The sequence below is a fragment of the Benincasa hispida genome, chromosome 11 (assembly GCF_027475165.1).
Source record: "Benincasa hispida cultivar pf3 chromosome 11, pf3_genome.v1.1, whole genome shotgun sequence".
Taxonomy (NCBI): Eukaryota; Viridiplantae; Streptophyta; class Magnoliopsida; order Cucurbitales; family Cucurbitaceae; genus Benincasa; species Benincasa hispida.
The window spans coordinates 71,024,358-71,037,929 of record NC_143488.1 but is presented as its reverse complement, the minus strand read 5'-3'; the positions used below and the strand labels follow the sequence as shown (position 1 = coordinate 71,037,929).

The following is a 13,572-nucleotide window of genomic DNA, read 5'->3' as shown; positions in this document are numbered from 1 at the left end:
AACATCTAAAATAAATTCAACTTAAAAATTTTAGATATTTAACCTTGAAAACTAATTTTCATATAAAAATTTGACATTTTTAATTTAAATTTGAAAGAACAAGAAGCCAGAAAAAATTATCAAATGGTCTTTTGTTTTGTTCTTTTCTTTTTCATACTTTAAACATAAACAAAGAATTGAAAGCAAAAGGGGGAAAAAAAAAACTTCCAACTCCATCGGAAGAATGATTTAAAGATATTCTTCTCAAACATAGAGCGAAAAATCCCTAAGAAGAGGGAACAATAAAGCAACTCCCCATGGATAAAAAGCATCCCATAAATAAAAGAAAATAAAATAAAAACCACTTTTGATCTCTAAATTTTAATGGGCAATTATTTGATTCTTACTTTCAAATATGTAATAATTTAGTTTCACCATGTAACAATATAATCCCCATACTTTTAATTTGTAACAACTTAATCCTTATCGTAAAATAATTTAATCAAACTAAATCGGCACTTTTAATTAGGTAACAAATTAGTTTTTATAATTTACTGGACTCCTAAATTAGTGGGAAAAATAAAAAGATTAACTCAATACTTATTAAAGTTGGACAATTGAAATTCAAGGACTAAATTGTGATTTTTTTTTAAAGAAAAAAAAAAAAAACAGAAAGGAAACCACATACAATTTCTTCTCTCTGTCTAAGCTTTATTGGTTAGAGAGTAATGGCCATAAAGCCTTTAAAGTTGATCAAACCATTTCCCCTTTGGAAGATTTGTCAGACCTCCCTTTCATGGGCACCCCCATCCACAACAGCCACAGCCAAACCAAAAGATATGTAACTAAAGCCACCCAAAGTGCATCATCAGAAGGCACCTCCAAAAGAGAATGGAAATTGGTCCTCTCCAAAACACTATTTGGCAATCTCATATTGGGTTGCTTGCTTGACCTAATATCCATCCATATAGTTTTCTTTTTTTCTTTTATCTTGGATGACTACTTTATTATGTAGTGTTCAAAGCTAGCTTGTGAAATTAAAACTCTCCAAAAGTTACAAAGCAAGAATGATAGAAGAAAAGTTTGGTTTAATTATATGTTTAGTTCTAAATTTTGAACTTTAACGTGCTTGTCAAATAAATCTCTAGATTTTAACATATTTATGATAAACCATTAGATTTTTCAATTTTGTGTCTAATAAGTCCATAAACTTTTAATTTTGTGTCTAAAAGGTTCTTATCAAATAGGTCCTTGAACTATTGATTTTGTGTCTAACATACTTTGTGAATTAACGAATCTATTAGACATAAAACTAAAAGTTCAAGGTCTTATCAGAAACAAAATCAAAAGTTTAGGGACTTACCATACACTTTAAAATTCGGAGACCTATTAGACACAAATTTGAAAGTTCCGAGACGTATTAGATACAAACCTAAACAAATTTAACTAAAAAAAAAAATTAGAAAACAAATTGATTACCTAATAACAAAATGTACCAAACTGACCCTAAAACGGTTCATTACTGAGAGAGTTGAATGCTTCCTTAATTTAATCAACCCTTTGTTGACAAAATTATAGATGGCTTTTCTGCTATCAGCATGCATATAAATTATAAAATGTCTTGTCAATCTTAAAGTCGGTTTTTCTTTCCCAAGATTGAGTTATATTTGGAGAAAAAGAATTAGGTCAAGATAGAAGGTCAAAGACTACCTGTGGTGTATACGAAAAGTAATAGTTGATCTTTGTTATAGACCAGACATCGAGAATAGATCGTATTTGGCAGTCTCGAGTAAAATCATATAGAAGAACATTCACTTACGCATCGACTCGAAGGTTCGGGAATCATGTGGCTGATATCTCAAGGTCTCAGTGAAGAGGCAGAAAGTTCCTTTATGTGATGTGGGGTAGAGGGATTCCATTAGAGCTATATAGGCCCTACCTGTACTGCCACAAAAATTGGTGAGAAAATGAGACACCTATCAACAGCTTCTTTCTTTCAAGGGTTCAAATAGGTATAAAGATTCCCCACGAAAACAGGTCAATATATTTTGTGGGATAGACTTCAACCTCCACATTGAATGGATCATGTTAATATGCCTTGCGTTGAAACTTCTAGTGCATAGATTCTGTTGGAGATGGCTTTTAAAAATGATCTCCCATTTTGTTATTAGAAGAGAAGAAAAAAAAAGGTGTAGGTATAGTATACTATATTTCTAACACTACTTTCTATTATATACGAATAGGGGGAGAAAAAATAAAAACAAAACAAAAAAAAATACAAAACAAAACGGAAAAAAGTGAGACAACGAATAATGCAGGTCTCTTAGTTAATTCTGAAAACTATCTAAAAGTTGTTTCCTGCCAATACGATTTATGGATAAAATAATGGTTTTTATTTTTCAAAAAACAAACTAATTTTAAAACATGCCTTTGTAACCTACCCAAATAATTCCATTAATAGCATGCTCATACTAAAGAAAATGCTGATGACCTCCATAATAAAGTGTTGGTATAGTTTAACGAAGGAGCAATTTGAGGTAAATAAACTCACATCGTGTTTATATCAAAGTGAATATAGTTCAACTGGCATAAAATATGTGTTTATACCAATGTTGTATCTGATAGATCTTTAAACATTAGAAAAATGTTCAATACGTCTCTATACTTTAATTTTGTATCTAATAGGTTATTGACATATTAGTCAATTTTAAAATTTACAAAAAAAAAAAAATTAGAAAATTTAAAAGTTGGAGTCCTATTAAACAGAAAATTATAAGTTTGGAAACTTTTTAGACATCATTTAATTTCATTGACCTATTAAACTAAATTATGTGTACATGGTGCGAAAAGGAACAGGAGAATCAGAGATAAACCTTGGAAATGACTTGGAAGCATGGGTCGCTAAAGAGCATAAGTTGCTTGAAGATACTCCACAATTTCAGCACTTTCAAACATACGCACCCCTGTGTTGGGGTCATCTAAGTATGGAACCTATCAGCCATTTGATTCAAAATATCATTAACTTTGCTTGTTGGATAATAATCAGAAAATGCTCAAGAAGAAGAAAAGAAAGGACAGTCCCTGTAGGTGCAACTTGTTAGATGTACCTGAAAGTGTCCCTCTTTCTCATACAGTTCTTGTCGTTTCGGGCTCCCACGAGCGCAGCTGAATTGAACAAAGAGAACTAAACATCAAAAAATATTGTTGTACTTAACTTTACTAAGCCATTCATCGTTTTAGCATCAAACTGAACTGAACGTAGCTTTGAGTTTTTTTTTTTCCTTTTTTTTAAATATTTGCTGCATTACTAAAATGATGAAAATAATTATTTAACAAAATAAGACTGGGAGATGGTAGAATCTAGAGTGGTAAATGTCTTGGCCCTTTTTTTGTGTGTAAATGCAAAGTAAGCTAATTTGCATAAATCCCAAAAAATCAATGTGAGAAATAAATTATGACAAAGGAAAGGATTTTAGAAAATTGGGTTTACTTGCATTGTAACTGTAATCCAATGGACAAGTCAATTTTGGAAAGAAGTAGCAAGAAATTGTAATACTTCACAATTTCTTGCTTAGGCTAGGAGTCTATGAAACGACATTAGATTCTCTCGGCCTAACAAACTTAGGCTACCCAAATTACAATCTTAGACACAAAGGAGATATAAATGAAAGATTATACTAATTATAGCCTTTCAAGAGGGCAAACTCTCTCCCACCTAAATCTAATTTCCAATCATATTCTTGTCTTCCAAACTTCTAACTGCCTCTATTTTTTCAACCAACCCCACAATAATTATCATTATGCCACTACTAATATTGTAATGTGTAATGCAGTCCCAATATTTTCTTGTTAATACTCTATATTCAAGCTTAGTAATCTTTTTCCTTCTACTTCTTTTCCCCCCTAAAAGGCTTGGCCCCAGTGCCATATTGACAAAGATTTATATGCAAAGATCTAGATGATATTGATAGGTGAGTGCAAGTAATTAATGCATAATCTGCCTTGAAAAGTGAACGGTACAAGAGATTTTACCAATGTACTAAATGTGGTAACTCCAACTCTACAAGTACTTCACGAACAAGTTTGCAAAATGGAGAACCCTGAGAGAGGAGAGAAGCATAGAGATTCAAAATACTGTACAAGGGAAGAGATCTTACAAATATCCATCACTACACATCAAGGAAATGAACTTAATAGTTATGAAACAAGTCCGATTAAATGACCTCATATGCCCATAGTTCTAGCGGAGCAGGAGGAAGCTTTGATGGCTTATAGATAGAACCCTGCAATTAACACAAGCAACAAATGGGCAAGCTATAAGTTCCTCGGTTTGCTTCCCTGTCTTAATTCCTTTCCAAAGAGAGGTTATCTACAAAGTTACTAAGTTTCATGAACAAGTAAGAATTTGAAAATATCTAACCCTGCCCAAACGACCAATCATAGCAAAGCCCTCTGTCAACGTCTGCAACAAAAAAAAAAAAAAAAAAATATTGTTACGTATGAATGGAGAAACTTACAACCTTACCCAATCTCAACTATTTCTACAGTTCCATCAAATACTTAAAACAAAAAGGAAAAAAGGAAAAAAGGCGTAAACTACCAACCGTCAAAAGTCCAAGAGAGAGAAAAAGAGGTACATTTCCATCACCTACATAAACATAAGACATCATGAAAAACTAGAATAAGCCAAGGTCAGATATAGCATGTTTGATCAGTAAAACTGCTATAAAGGTTAAATGAACAGTTTTAGAATTGTAATGCTCGAAGATTGAAGGAAAAAAGAGTATCCTTGCCTAATTCAACATTGACATGCTGGCAAAACTTTTAAAATTATCAGAAAGAGATTCAGCCTTCTCATTTTCTTTGCAAAACGGAAGGAACAACCGAAGTTCAATGAACAAAAATAAAAAATAATAATAATAATAAAAAATAAAAAATAAAAAGAAGAAGAAAAAAACAAACCTATTTTCAAAGAAATCTTTAACTTGAGTAAGCAAACAATAAGAAATAATGAGATAAATAATGGATCAAACTGAACATATGAATTGCGATGAGTCCACACCATAGTTTTGAACCAGATACTTGATTATGTCATCTGATTCATACATTGAAACTCCTGTGTTTGGATCAACCTGCAACCAAATACCAAACTTGAAGCTTAACACTTCATCAGGAGTTGCTGGTTAATCTAAAAGGTTGCAAACAAGCCATACACAAAGGAAGAGATTAAGAGAACTAATAACAATCTGTACATTGTAGGGAAGGAGGAAACTGGAAATGGTCAATCTTTAAGCGATGGAATAATTGAGTTTGGGTTATCAATTATTTGGAATGAAAACTTTTGGTGATGAGTTAAAAATTCGTGTTTTGAGATGCATCAGAAAATAAATAGAAAAACTGTAAAACCCATAATTCATACTAGGTATGTCACATTTCAGCCTCCTTCATTCTTGACATTTCCTCAAGCAATATATAATTAAATATTAGATTTGCTCCAAATAGAAAGACATAAGGCATTAAATGAATGAAATGGAAAAAGGACAATTTCAAACCATATATGGAAATTGCTGCTTTCCTCCCATCTGAAGAACTTTGGGCCGGAAGTTCGGACCATTCCTAGGGCAAGGATAGAATAGAATATCTAGATCTAACACAGCAACAATTTCCCTGACCTGGAAGCAGACAAGCAAAGAATATTAAAAATATTGTTTTAAAAAAATTTGTAGGCACAAAAATCCAAAATACAGTAACCTCAAAAGGGAGGACACAATTCACAGAAAATAAAGGCTACAAAAATAACATTATCGCTCAATTCACGTATTATGAAACATTTGAGGATCTTTTTGTTTTTAATTCAAAAATAGGCAGGGTAGTAAATTGGAACCTCTAACCTCTTTGTCGATGGTACATACTTTATGCTAGTTGAGTGGTTGTATTTGTTGTTTGTATCTCTTTTTTTTCCCCCTCTCCTTTTGGGAGCTTATATATTTTAAACTTTTATTCCTTTTCATTACATCGATGAGAAGTTGTTTCTTGTCTAAAATACACACTTTATGCCAGTTGAGTTATGCTCATATAGGCATGATCCTTTTATTTTTGTCAAAGCATAAAACCAAAGGAAGACTCTTGTGATATTGCAACAGTTGAAAGCACATGGTCATTGAATCTTTAACAATTGACATTGTAGAAAATTTGAAGAAACTAACTTTGTGATCAGACTCAAAGAGTTGAAGAGTGATCAATCTATTATATTACCTCTTTGATCTTTGATACTTTACACTTTCAAGTTTGATCTCTATTAAATAAATTAGCCTGTATTCAGTTCAACATCTGAGACAAGGTCTTTTTTTGTATGCAAGGCATTGAAGAGGTCATCTCAAGATTGAAACTATCGACACCAACTAGACAACATACTCATGTGCCTGGATCATCATTCATGGCAAGTGAAATAATATTCCAAAAAGACCTTAACCATCAGGGGCTTAAGTGATAAATATACAAAGGGACTAATGAAAAAAATGGAGATGCAAGATCCTTCATTTGATGAAGTTCTTTAGGGGTAAAATTACCTTCCGACAAAATGGACAACTGTATCCGTTGATGACGGTCCATGAATTGAGATGGTAATAAAAAGAAAGATTGAAGTTAGTCTATACTCAATCATAGTAAATTCATAACACATGAAAATTTCAACAAAGAGGAGGAAGTCAGTCTAGGCTTTAGAACACAAGTGCTAAGACTACATTGTGCCAACCTCACAGTACAGAGAAAGGGAAGTACCTCTCAAACTCATATATCTCAATAGGCTTCTCTGGGCGAGGTCCTAACTTTGAAGTCTCTTTGACCTTGAAACCTATCATTCACCCGTAAAAATAATAAAAATCCACAAAAGAAACTTGTCAACATGCATCTAATTAATGAGAACCAAACCTCATTAATATTCTGCTGACCTTCTTTTTCTCTCTCCCTCTTTTTTCTTTATTTAATAATTGAAACTCAAAACAGTTCATCTTAAGACCAAGTCAGTAAACTGGCCTCATTAGCTTAACACTCGGCCACGAATTGCAGGCATAGACATTAATTTTAAGATTTTCCTTTCTAGGATGTCAGGTCAAAAGGTTCTACTCCATGATCACGGACTCGGTTGTTGGTAATATCAATGAGAAAATAACTTTCAAACATGTTCGAATAGATAAAAGGAAAATTGGGCAAATAGACAAGTGCATTCCACAATTTTCCTATATCCATGAGTGTCTAGGCCGACTTGTGTGTACCTCAACTATTTTCACAAGACAATCCTTGAAGTGGACTCCACATTTTTAAGTGAAATAATTCGAAGATAAACATCTTACAGCTAAAACCAACAAAAACTTATAATAGTAGTTACCAGCAATTTCAAGAGCATATTTGTCTGGGGGGAACTCATTTTTGGGAACCAATGTGGCCGAGTACCTAGCAAGATACAACATAGAAGCAAGCTCACTTACAACATTCAAACTTCCAAGCATCCACGGTCACGCTCAACAGGAATTAAGTAAAATTAAAATCTGAACTTCATTTAGTGAAATCTATTCTGTAACTTGCTCTGGACATTTGCTTCAACAAAAAAGCTTTATTCTACAAGCACTTCAGCTATGTTTCCTGTAACTTCCTTTAATTCATACATAATAATTTCGAAACAAACCCGAAGAAATAGTTCTCATCTGCATCATGGTTCAGAATTTCCTATGCTACAGATGGTTTATTATTTCTGAGACATAAATTCTATAACTGAAAGCTCATTTTGAGCGACTTTTATATCTGCAATATGAAAGGCCCTATAGCGAACTTAAAACGGCGTACCCAAAGTAGTTGTAAGCGAAAATAAGAAATAAAAAAGAATAGACAAAATAATAATATATATAAAAAAATTAAACAAAAGTAAAATAGAATAGAGTGAGAAAGTTCATACCCATTGACGAATATACCAGTTCCAAGCCTAAAGATTAAGGAAAGAGAAGCGCCCAGGACATCAAGAATCTTGTCAGGTCTGACGCCGAAACGCTTGGGCTCCGGTGGCTTGAAATTGGGCGGAGGAGAAAATGAAGAAGAAGAAGAAGATGATGAAGAAAGCCCTAGGTTTTCATTTTCTTTAGTCCCCACGGAAGTTGAAGTTGAAGAACTCTCAGATGGCCTTGAGGTCGCTCGAATAGAAATGGAGGCTTTGGGGGTTTTAGTGTTCGGAAGTTGTCTTAAGAAGGGAGTTGATGACAAATTCAGAGCTCCCGCCATTTTTCTTCTTCGGATTCCGATCAGTGGCCAGTCCCTGGCAGCTGAAAAGGTTGGGCACGTGATTTGCAGGCGTAAAATGAGAAAAAAAGTATAATAAATTAATAATAGGTGGTCTGAAATTTGACAGGTAATACAGTTTAGCATGCTCTTACGATTTATCCATTTGGCGTCGTGGACGGTTTATCTGTTCTTGCTCCACACGTAACTATACATCGTGAATCGTCCATTTCTTGACGTCGCCTCTGCATTTAGAAGTTTGGAACTACACGTCGTAAGTCGCTAAATATACTCGCGGTAACACCGAGCCTCTACCGTCTTATCTATCTTATTCCTAAATTTTTATATCATTAATTTATACAAAATATCATGATGTGTCAAAAACATACAATTAGAATTAGGTCTTTAAACTTTTGTAAAAAGAACTATATTTGAACTTTGAGTTTTTTTTTTAAATAATATTAGAGAGTTCTTTTTCTTTGTTATATAAGATGAAAATTAATGTTTATAAAAAATAAAAGATATCTTATATCATTTACGTAATATTGGAGATTTTTTTTTATATATATATAAGATGAAAATTAATGTTTGTGAAAATTAAAAGATATACATGATATCATTTACATAAATTAGTGTGACAATTGATGCATAAAAGTTGATTATGTAAATAATTTTAACCATATCTTTTGAGATAAAATAAATAGTAACCACAATCTTAATCTTCTATGTGATTGCAAATACTATAACATGTATTCTAATTTTCACATATCAATTTTCATGTCAATTTTCATCATCAAAATTTAGCAAAAAGATTTTTTTGTGACAAACTTAAAGTGTATTTTCTTAGGACAACATTCAAAATTTAACGGTAAAAACAAAAATTATTGAAGTATAAAGCTATACAAGTAAATCAAAAGAGTAAAGAAAGAAAGAAAGAAAGAAAGAAGGTTTACAAATTTTTCTAAGCGTTTAAATCACTGAAATTCTTTTACATCCTCAATCCTACAGGCTACTAGTACTGACTGAGTTATGAAAATGACAAGAAAATTCATGAATAAGAAATATTGGGTATATGTTTTTACTTGATGAACACACTTTTGCGAGTAAAGATGAAAAGTTAGAGAATACGTACGGACGATAAAATGTTGGATTGCCTTTTTCATCCTCAATCCTACAAGGAAAACAATGATATTTCATATGAAATTGAAATGAGTTTAGCATCTTTCTGTTCACATTTTTACATGTATTCTCTTAATAATCAAGCGTATTAATGTGAACAGCTTTGAACTGCTGTCTTTCAATGCTCTGAAAGGTGAGAGTGGAAGCATTACATTTGCTTTGAAAAAATTATCAAATTAAACTCCATAGCTTTCAGAAATCTGTCCTGCTCCATCAATAGTTTCAACTATTCAATCAGTCCTAACAACAGTTCACCATGGGGTCTTCATCATGAGCTCTAAGACGATGTTTCACATAAAAACAGAGACCCTCCAAATAATGAACAACCATATACCAGGACATCTAAAAATTTTATCCATCTTCAGATCCTAATCTTCTTACCCTTCACTACGAATTCAAACTCAGATCCTAATCTTCTTACCCTTCACTACGAATTCAAACTTTTTGCAGTAAAATTTCAAGCTAAGCATTCACGCACAGAACAATGAGCAACTGTTTGATTACACGGGAAAATATCAACATAGTCATTACATAAATAAATAAGAGAACATCCATACGAGTTCTCGTCAGGTTGTGTCAGATCTTCTTGGTTATACAATGTCTTATAAGCTTCAAGTCATGCAACATCTCCAGCCAGATGTGGACCTGCAATTGAGTCACGTATACCGTTTTTTTCCTCCTTAGAGGCCTAATGCTACCAGAAACAACTTAGATTTTTTATTTCCGAGGTGTGAAATAGTGCTATGAGGATTGAACTGGTAATAAATAATAATAGTAATAATAATCAACTGCAAAAGATGTTGCGGATAGAACTATCTTCCATAAATCAACAAAACGATATCTGATAGGTTTAAGCCGAGTGAAGAAGACATGGATGGAGCTAAAATTCTCATTAATACTAACTAAAAAGGAATGAAAACTCTACTTCACTGCATTCTGAAGTAATCTAGCCAGAAACCTGAATTTATAATTCTTCAAAAGCAAGGAAAAGAATTAACTAACAGAATAAGCATGCTACGCTGGAGAAGATAGAGGCCAGACAGAGGAGGTTTATGATAACAAAATCCGAGTATGGAGTTAGAGTTCTTATTGTATTTCAATCTGACCTAGTTATCCTGCTGTGTTTAAGAGCCTTTGCAGGCAGAAACGTGCAAAATCTAATGAACAAGGTCAAAATTATATAAAACTAATCCATTCTTAAAATTGAAGCTTATATGATTCTGGCTCATCCAGCAAAATTGAAGCAGTTAATTTTCCAAGCCAATTCATACTACAATTATGAATGTGCAATTACTTTTTTACTCAGAATAGCAGTAGCACCATGGCTCAGAGTTTATAGGAACTTGAACCATTTACCTCCAAATTGTATTTTTGTCAATTTTAATAAGATCTCTATGATGAAAGTGTTTGGGGCAGTTCAATTGAGAAGGAAATATAATTCCCCTATCAATTCACACTGCCAGCCATGATAATAAACAAAATGAATGCAGCTCTTCCCTACTTAGGAACAATAGTAAAGAAAACTAAGCAATCCTCTAAAGTTAGTTGTTTGGTTCCTATGAGGCATTTCAACTTTAGATTATTTTTTAGTTTATTATAATGGCCATGATCCTGCAAAAATAAATAAATAAAGTAACTTGAAGTTCAGTTTACCAGCATTTATCCAAACCCAAGGAACATGGAAATTCCCAACTATTATATCCAGGAGGTGTAGACCGGGGTGAAATGTGTGAGGACATTAGCATGTTCAAATCTTCAGTATTGACTATTGAGTTCCATTGGTGCACCATCCATTACTTGATGGAGCTGTATTTAAAAGTGAAAGTGACATATACACACTCATATACAGTTCATATAATATGAGTAAAATGTGGCTATACACCAGAGACGAATTTCAAGATCTATAATGATACTGCTATACTTCTTTCTTCTCTACTTCCAGTGCAATCTCATTACGACGTTGAAATGGAAGAGTAAAGGGTGGATTATACTGCAAACCGCATAGACAGAAAGTCAGCAACTATAATAAAGCAGGATTGCATGTGTACTATGAAAAAAACAGAGAAGTTTTATACTACTCGACTTAGATGATCACAATACCTGTGCTACCTCCACAAAACTGCCAGCTTTAACTTGAAACTCCTTGTCATTCTTCAAAGCATCCCTTAATCTAGATTCTCTCCGTTTGACTTCTTCATCGGTGACAAAACCTGATTGAACGAAGAAGAAACATCAGTTGAATTGCATAAAAACATTTGGAATCAAGGCTCTTGAGAATGTTATCTCACTATCAACAACATTGTTTCACATCTTATAAAGTAACGACTGAAGTATGATGATGTGGACTTGGCAGCAAATTTTTAGTGTCAGTCATTGTTCAAAATAATTTAAACTTTTCCAGCACCGGAACTCGGCAATGTGCTCCGAGACTATGGAACAAAATTTCAACCCTGAAGTCCAGATTCTACATAGAGAAAAAAGAGTTTCTAGGTTAAATGGAGAAGACCTGAAAAGGCTATAACCGCAACAATTTTCCTTGAGACTTCTTGAATCCTAACCGATGTGTCTTGGGGCACTGGCAAGTTTGGACCATATTTGGAGGGCATCACAAATGACATCTTCCACTGATCTTTACCATCGACCTGAAAAGACAACAATAGAAGAAAAAATTTACAACATCGAATGGAAAACCCATAAATATCATATTTGAGAAGAAGAATGTAAGGAGCAGGTCTAACTGGTGTCAACATGTGAAGAACTTACATTTTTGGTTATTACAGGGGTTGTCATATCCATCTTTTCCCCATCAGACTTGTATTGACTCGTCAAAACTGGTGTTGTCATTTCCATTTTCTCTCTTGCCTTGTTCTAGTATTAGGACCGGATTTGGATTAGGATGGAAAACAGAGATCAAGATTAACAAATTTCATCTCGGATCTTCAAATCTACCTTACCAAAAAGGTACTCGGCCAAGATATTGAAGGATCGAGATGCACCACTGAAATCAAATCCACTCTTTCCCGGCATGGTTGTTTCCGCTATAAAGTACGACTGTCCAACCGATCATTGCCACATATCGTGAGCTAATTCTTAGACTAAGTCAATATTATGCTTAGTTTAGAAACAACGAGGCTGTACAATACAAAATTGAGGAGGTAGGAAACTATACCTCAACCTCCCTTATTTCATATTCGTCTCTTCGACTTAAGACCTTGAACTTCGGGGTCTCGAGATCAGGAACTAGATTAACTCAAAACGAATTATTAGGCTCATAACAATAAGAGATAGAAATACAAGCTGAACTGCATTAGAGCTCAATCGCAGGACGAATCTCGCAAGTGTGAAATTCACAACCAACAAACACAATTCTCTAGATAGAAATACCTGCCATTAAAGCCTCCTCTAAATTCCGACTCTCGAACCTTTTAGGCAACAAGTATTTCGAAGTTTCAGAAGCTAATTCCAATAAAACTGCAGGCCAGCCGGAAAAGAGCGAATTAAACAAGAACTAAAACTTCGAGTACTATCGATAATCAAAAATCAAATACTGAGACATTACCGCGCTGAGAGAGAGCAGATGCTTGAGAAGCAAGTGCAAAAGCAAGAGAAAGTCGAGCTTCCTGAGCGGAAATGCTCCTTCGCGACTGTGAAGTAGCTACAGCAGAGCTATCCCTGGCCGTAGAATCAGCGACGATGGAGCTTGAAGACGATCTGCGACGAATTATCGAAGGATGAGGACATAGAGATCCAAACGAGGTTCTGGAGAGGACGGAAGGATTGCAGTGGAGCATTTTTCTTCAGGGATTTCAAATTTCTGTTGCAGAGAGTGAAATTTTGTGAGGTCTCGGTGACGGTGAGCAGATTTTCCCGGGAATCCATTTTCATGGCTTTGCCACGAGCCACTATTGAATATGGGCTGAAAATTTTACGATTGGGCCTGATGTGTGGGCTTGGTTTAATCGAAGAAATTTCGGAGTTAATCAGAGAAATGACAAACTTTTAAAGTTTCAATGAGAAATTGATTTTAGGTTTTGAAAAATAGTAAAATGATTAAATAAATAATTGATTAATAATTTGTGAATGTCATAAAATAGACTATAAAATAGGAAGATCAAAATTTAATTACGATATAATATAAGATATTAA

General features: G+C 33.7%; 2 protein-coding genes across 6 annotated transcripts; both read right to left on the bottom strand.

Moving 5' to 3' along the window:
• Positions 1-1,673: 1,673 nt before the first annotated feature.
• Positions 1,674-10,184, bottom strand: LOC120090967 (Thioredoxin family protein). 5 transcript variants are annotated; one of them, XM_090307237.1, is made up of 16 exons: positions 9,984-10,184; positions 9,380-9,418; positions 8,403-8,492; positions 7,931-8,291; positions 7,367-7,431; positions 6,760-6,832; positions 6,549-6,567; positions 5,532-5,651; positions 5,042-5,111; positions 4,584-4,627; positions 4,400-4,441; positions 4,203-4,262; positions 4,012-4,079; positions 3,087-3,144; positions 2,853-2,970; positions 1,674-1,923 (listed from the first exon to the last, which is right to left on the bottom strand). In XM_090307237.1, the coding sequence occupies exons 4-15, from the start codon at positions 8,248-8,250 to the stop codon at positions 2,881-2,883; spliced, it is 1,029 nt and encodes a 342-aa protein (XP_090163363.1). In that variant the 5' UTR covers positions 8,251-8,291; positions 8,403-8,492; positions 9,380-9,418; positions 9,984-10,184; the 3' UTR covers positions 1,674-1,923; positions 2,853-2,880. The 5 variants fall into 5 exon arrangements, 4 of the variants coding, with proteins under 4 accessions (XP_090163363.1, XP_090163362.1, XP_038904636.2 ...); XM_090307236.1 differs by having other exon boundaries at positions 1,674-1,918; XM_039048708.2 differs by lacking the exons at positions 8,403-8,492; positions 9,380-9,418; positions 9,984-10,184 and having other exon boundaries at positions 7,931-8,396.
• Positions 10,185-11,170: 986 nt separating this feature from the next.
• LOC120090968 (SOUL heme-binding family protein) lies at positions 11,171-13,321 on the bottom strand. The gene is made up of 8 exons (XM_039048709.2): positions 12,986-13,321; positions 12,811-12,897; positions 12,596-12,666; positions 12,376-12,477; positions 12,190-12,294; positions 11,933-12,068; positions 11,527-11,636; positions 11,171-11,416 (listed from the first exon to the last, which is right to left on the bottom strand). Exons 1-8 carry the CDS (start codon positions 13,215-13,217, stop codon positions 11,342-11,344), a joined length of 918 nt encoding a protein of 305 aa, XP_038904637.1. The 5' UTR covers positions 13,218-13,321; the 3' UTR covers positions 11,171-11,341.
• Positions 13,322-13,572: the final 251 nt, after the last annotated feature.

What these genes read in the sequence shown, in the direction of transcription:
- LOC120090967 (XM_039048708.2), bottom strand. Translation starts at nt 8,394, where the DNA reads ATGCTAAACTGTATTACCTGTCAAATTTCAGACCACCTATTATTAATT. An exon ending in AGCAGCAATTTCCATATATG is followed by an intron (nt 5,112 to 5,531) that starts GTTTGAAATTGT and finishes ATTTGGTTGCAG; the next exon opens with GTTGATCCAAACACAGGAGT. An exon ending in TCTCTCTTGGACTTTTGACG is followed by an intron (nt 4,442 to 4,583) that starts GTTGGTAGTTTA and finishes TTTTTGTTGCAG; the next exon opens with ACGTTGACAGAGGGCTTTGC.
- LOC120090968 (XM_039048709.2), bottom strand. Translation starts at nt 13,217, where the DNA reads ATGCTCCACTGCAATCCTTCCGTCCTCTCCAGAACCTCGTTTGGATCT. An exon ending in ATCTGCTCTCTCTCAGCGCG is followed by an intron (nt 12,898 to 12,985) that starts GTAATGTCTCAG and finishes GCTGGCCTGCAG; the next exon opens with TTTTATTGGAATTAGCTTCT. An exon ending in ATGAAATAAGGGAGGTTGAG is followed by an intron (nt 12,478 to 12,595) that starts GTATAGTTTCCT and finishes TCGGTTGGACAG; the next exon opens with TCGTACTTTATAGCGGAAAC.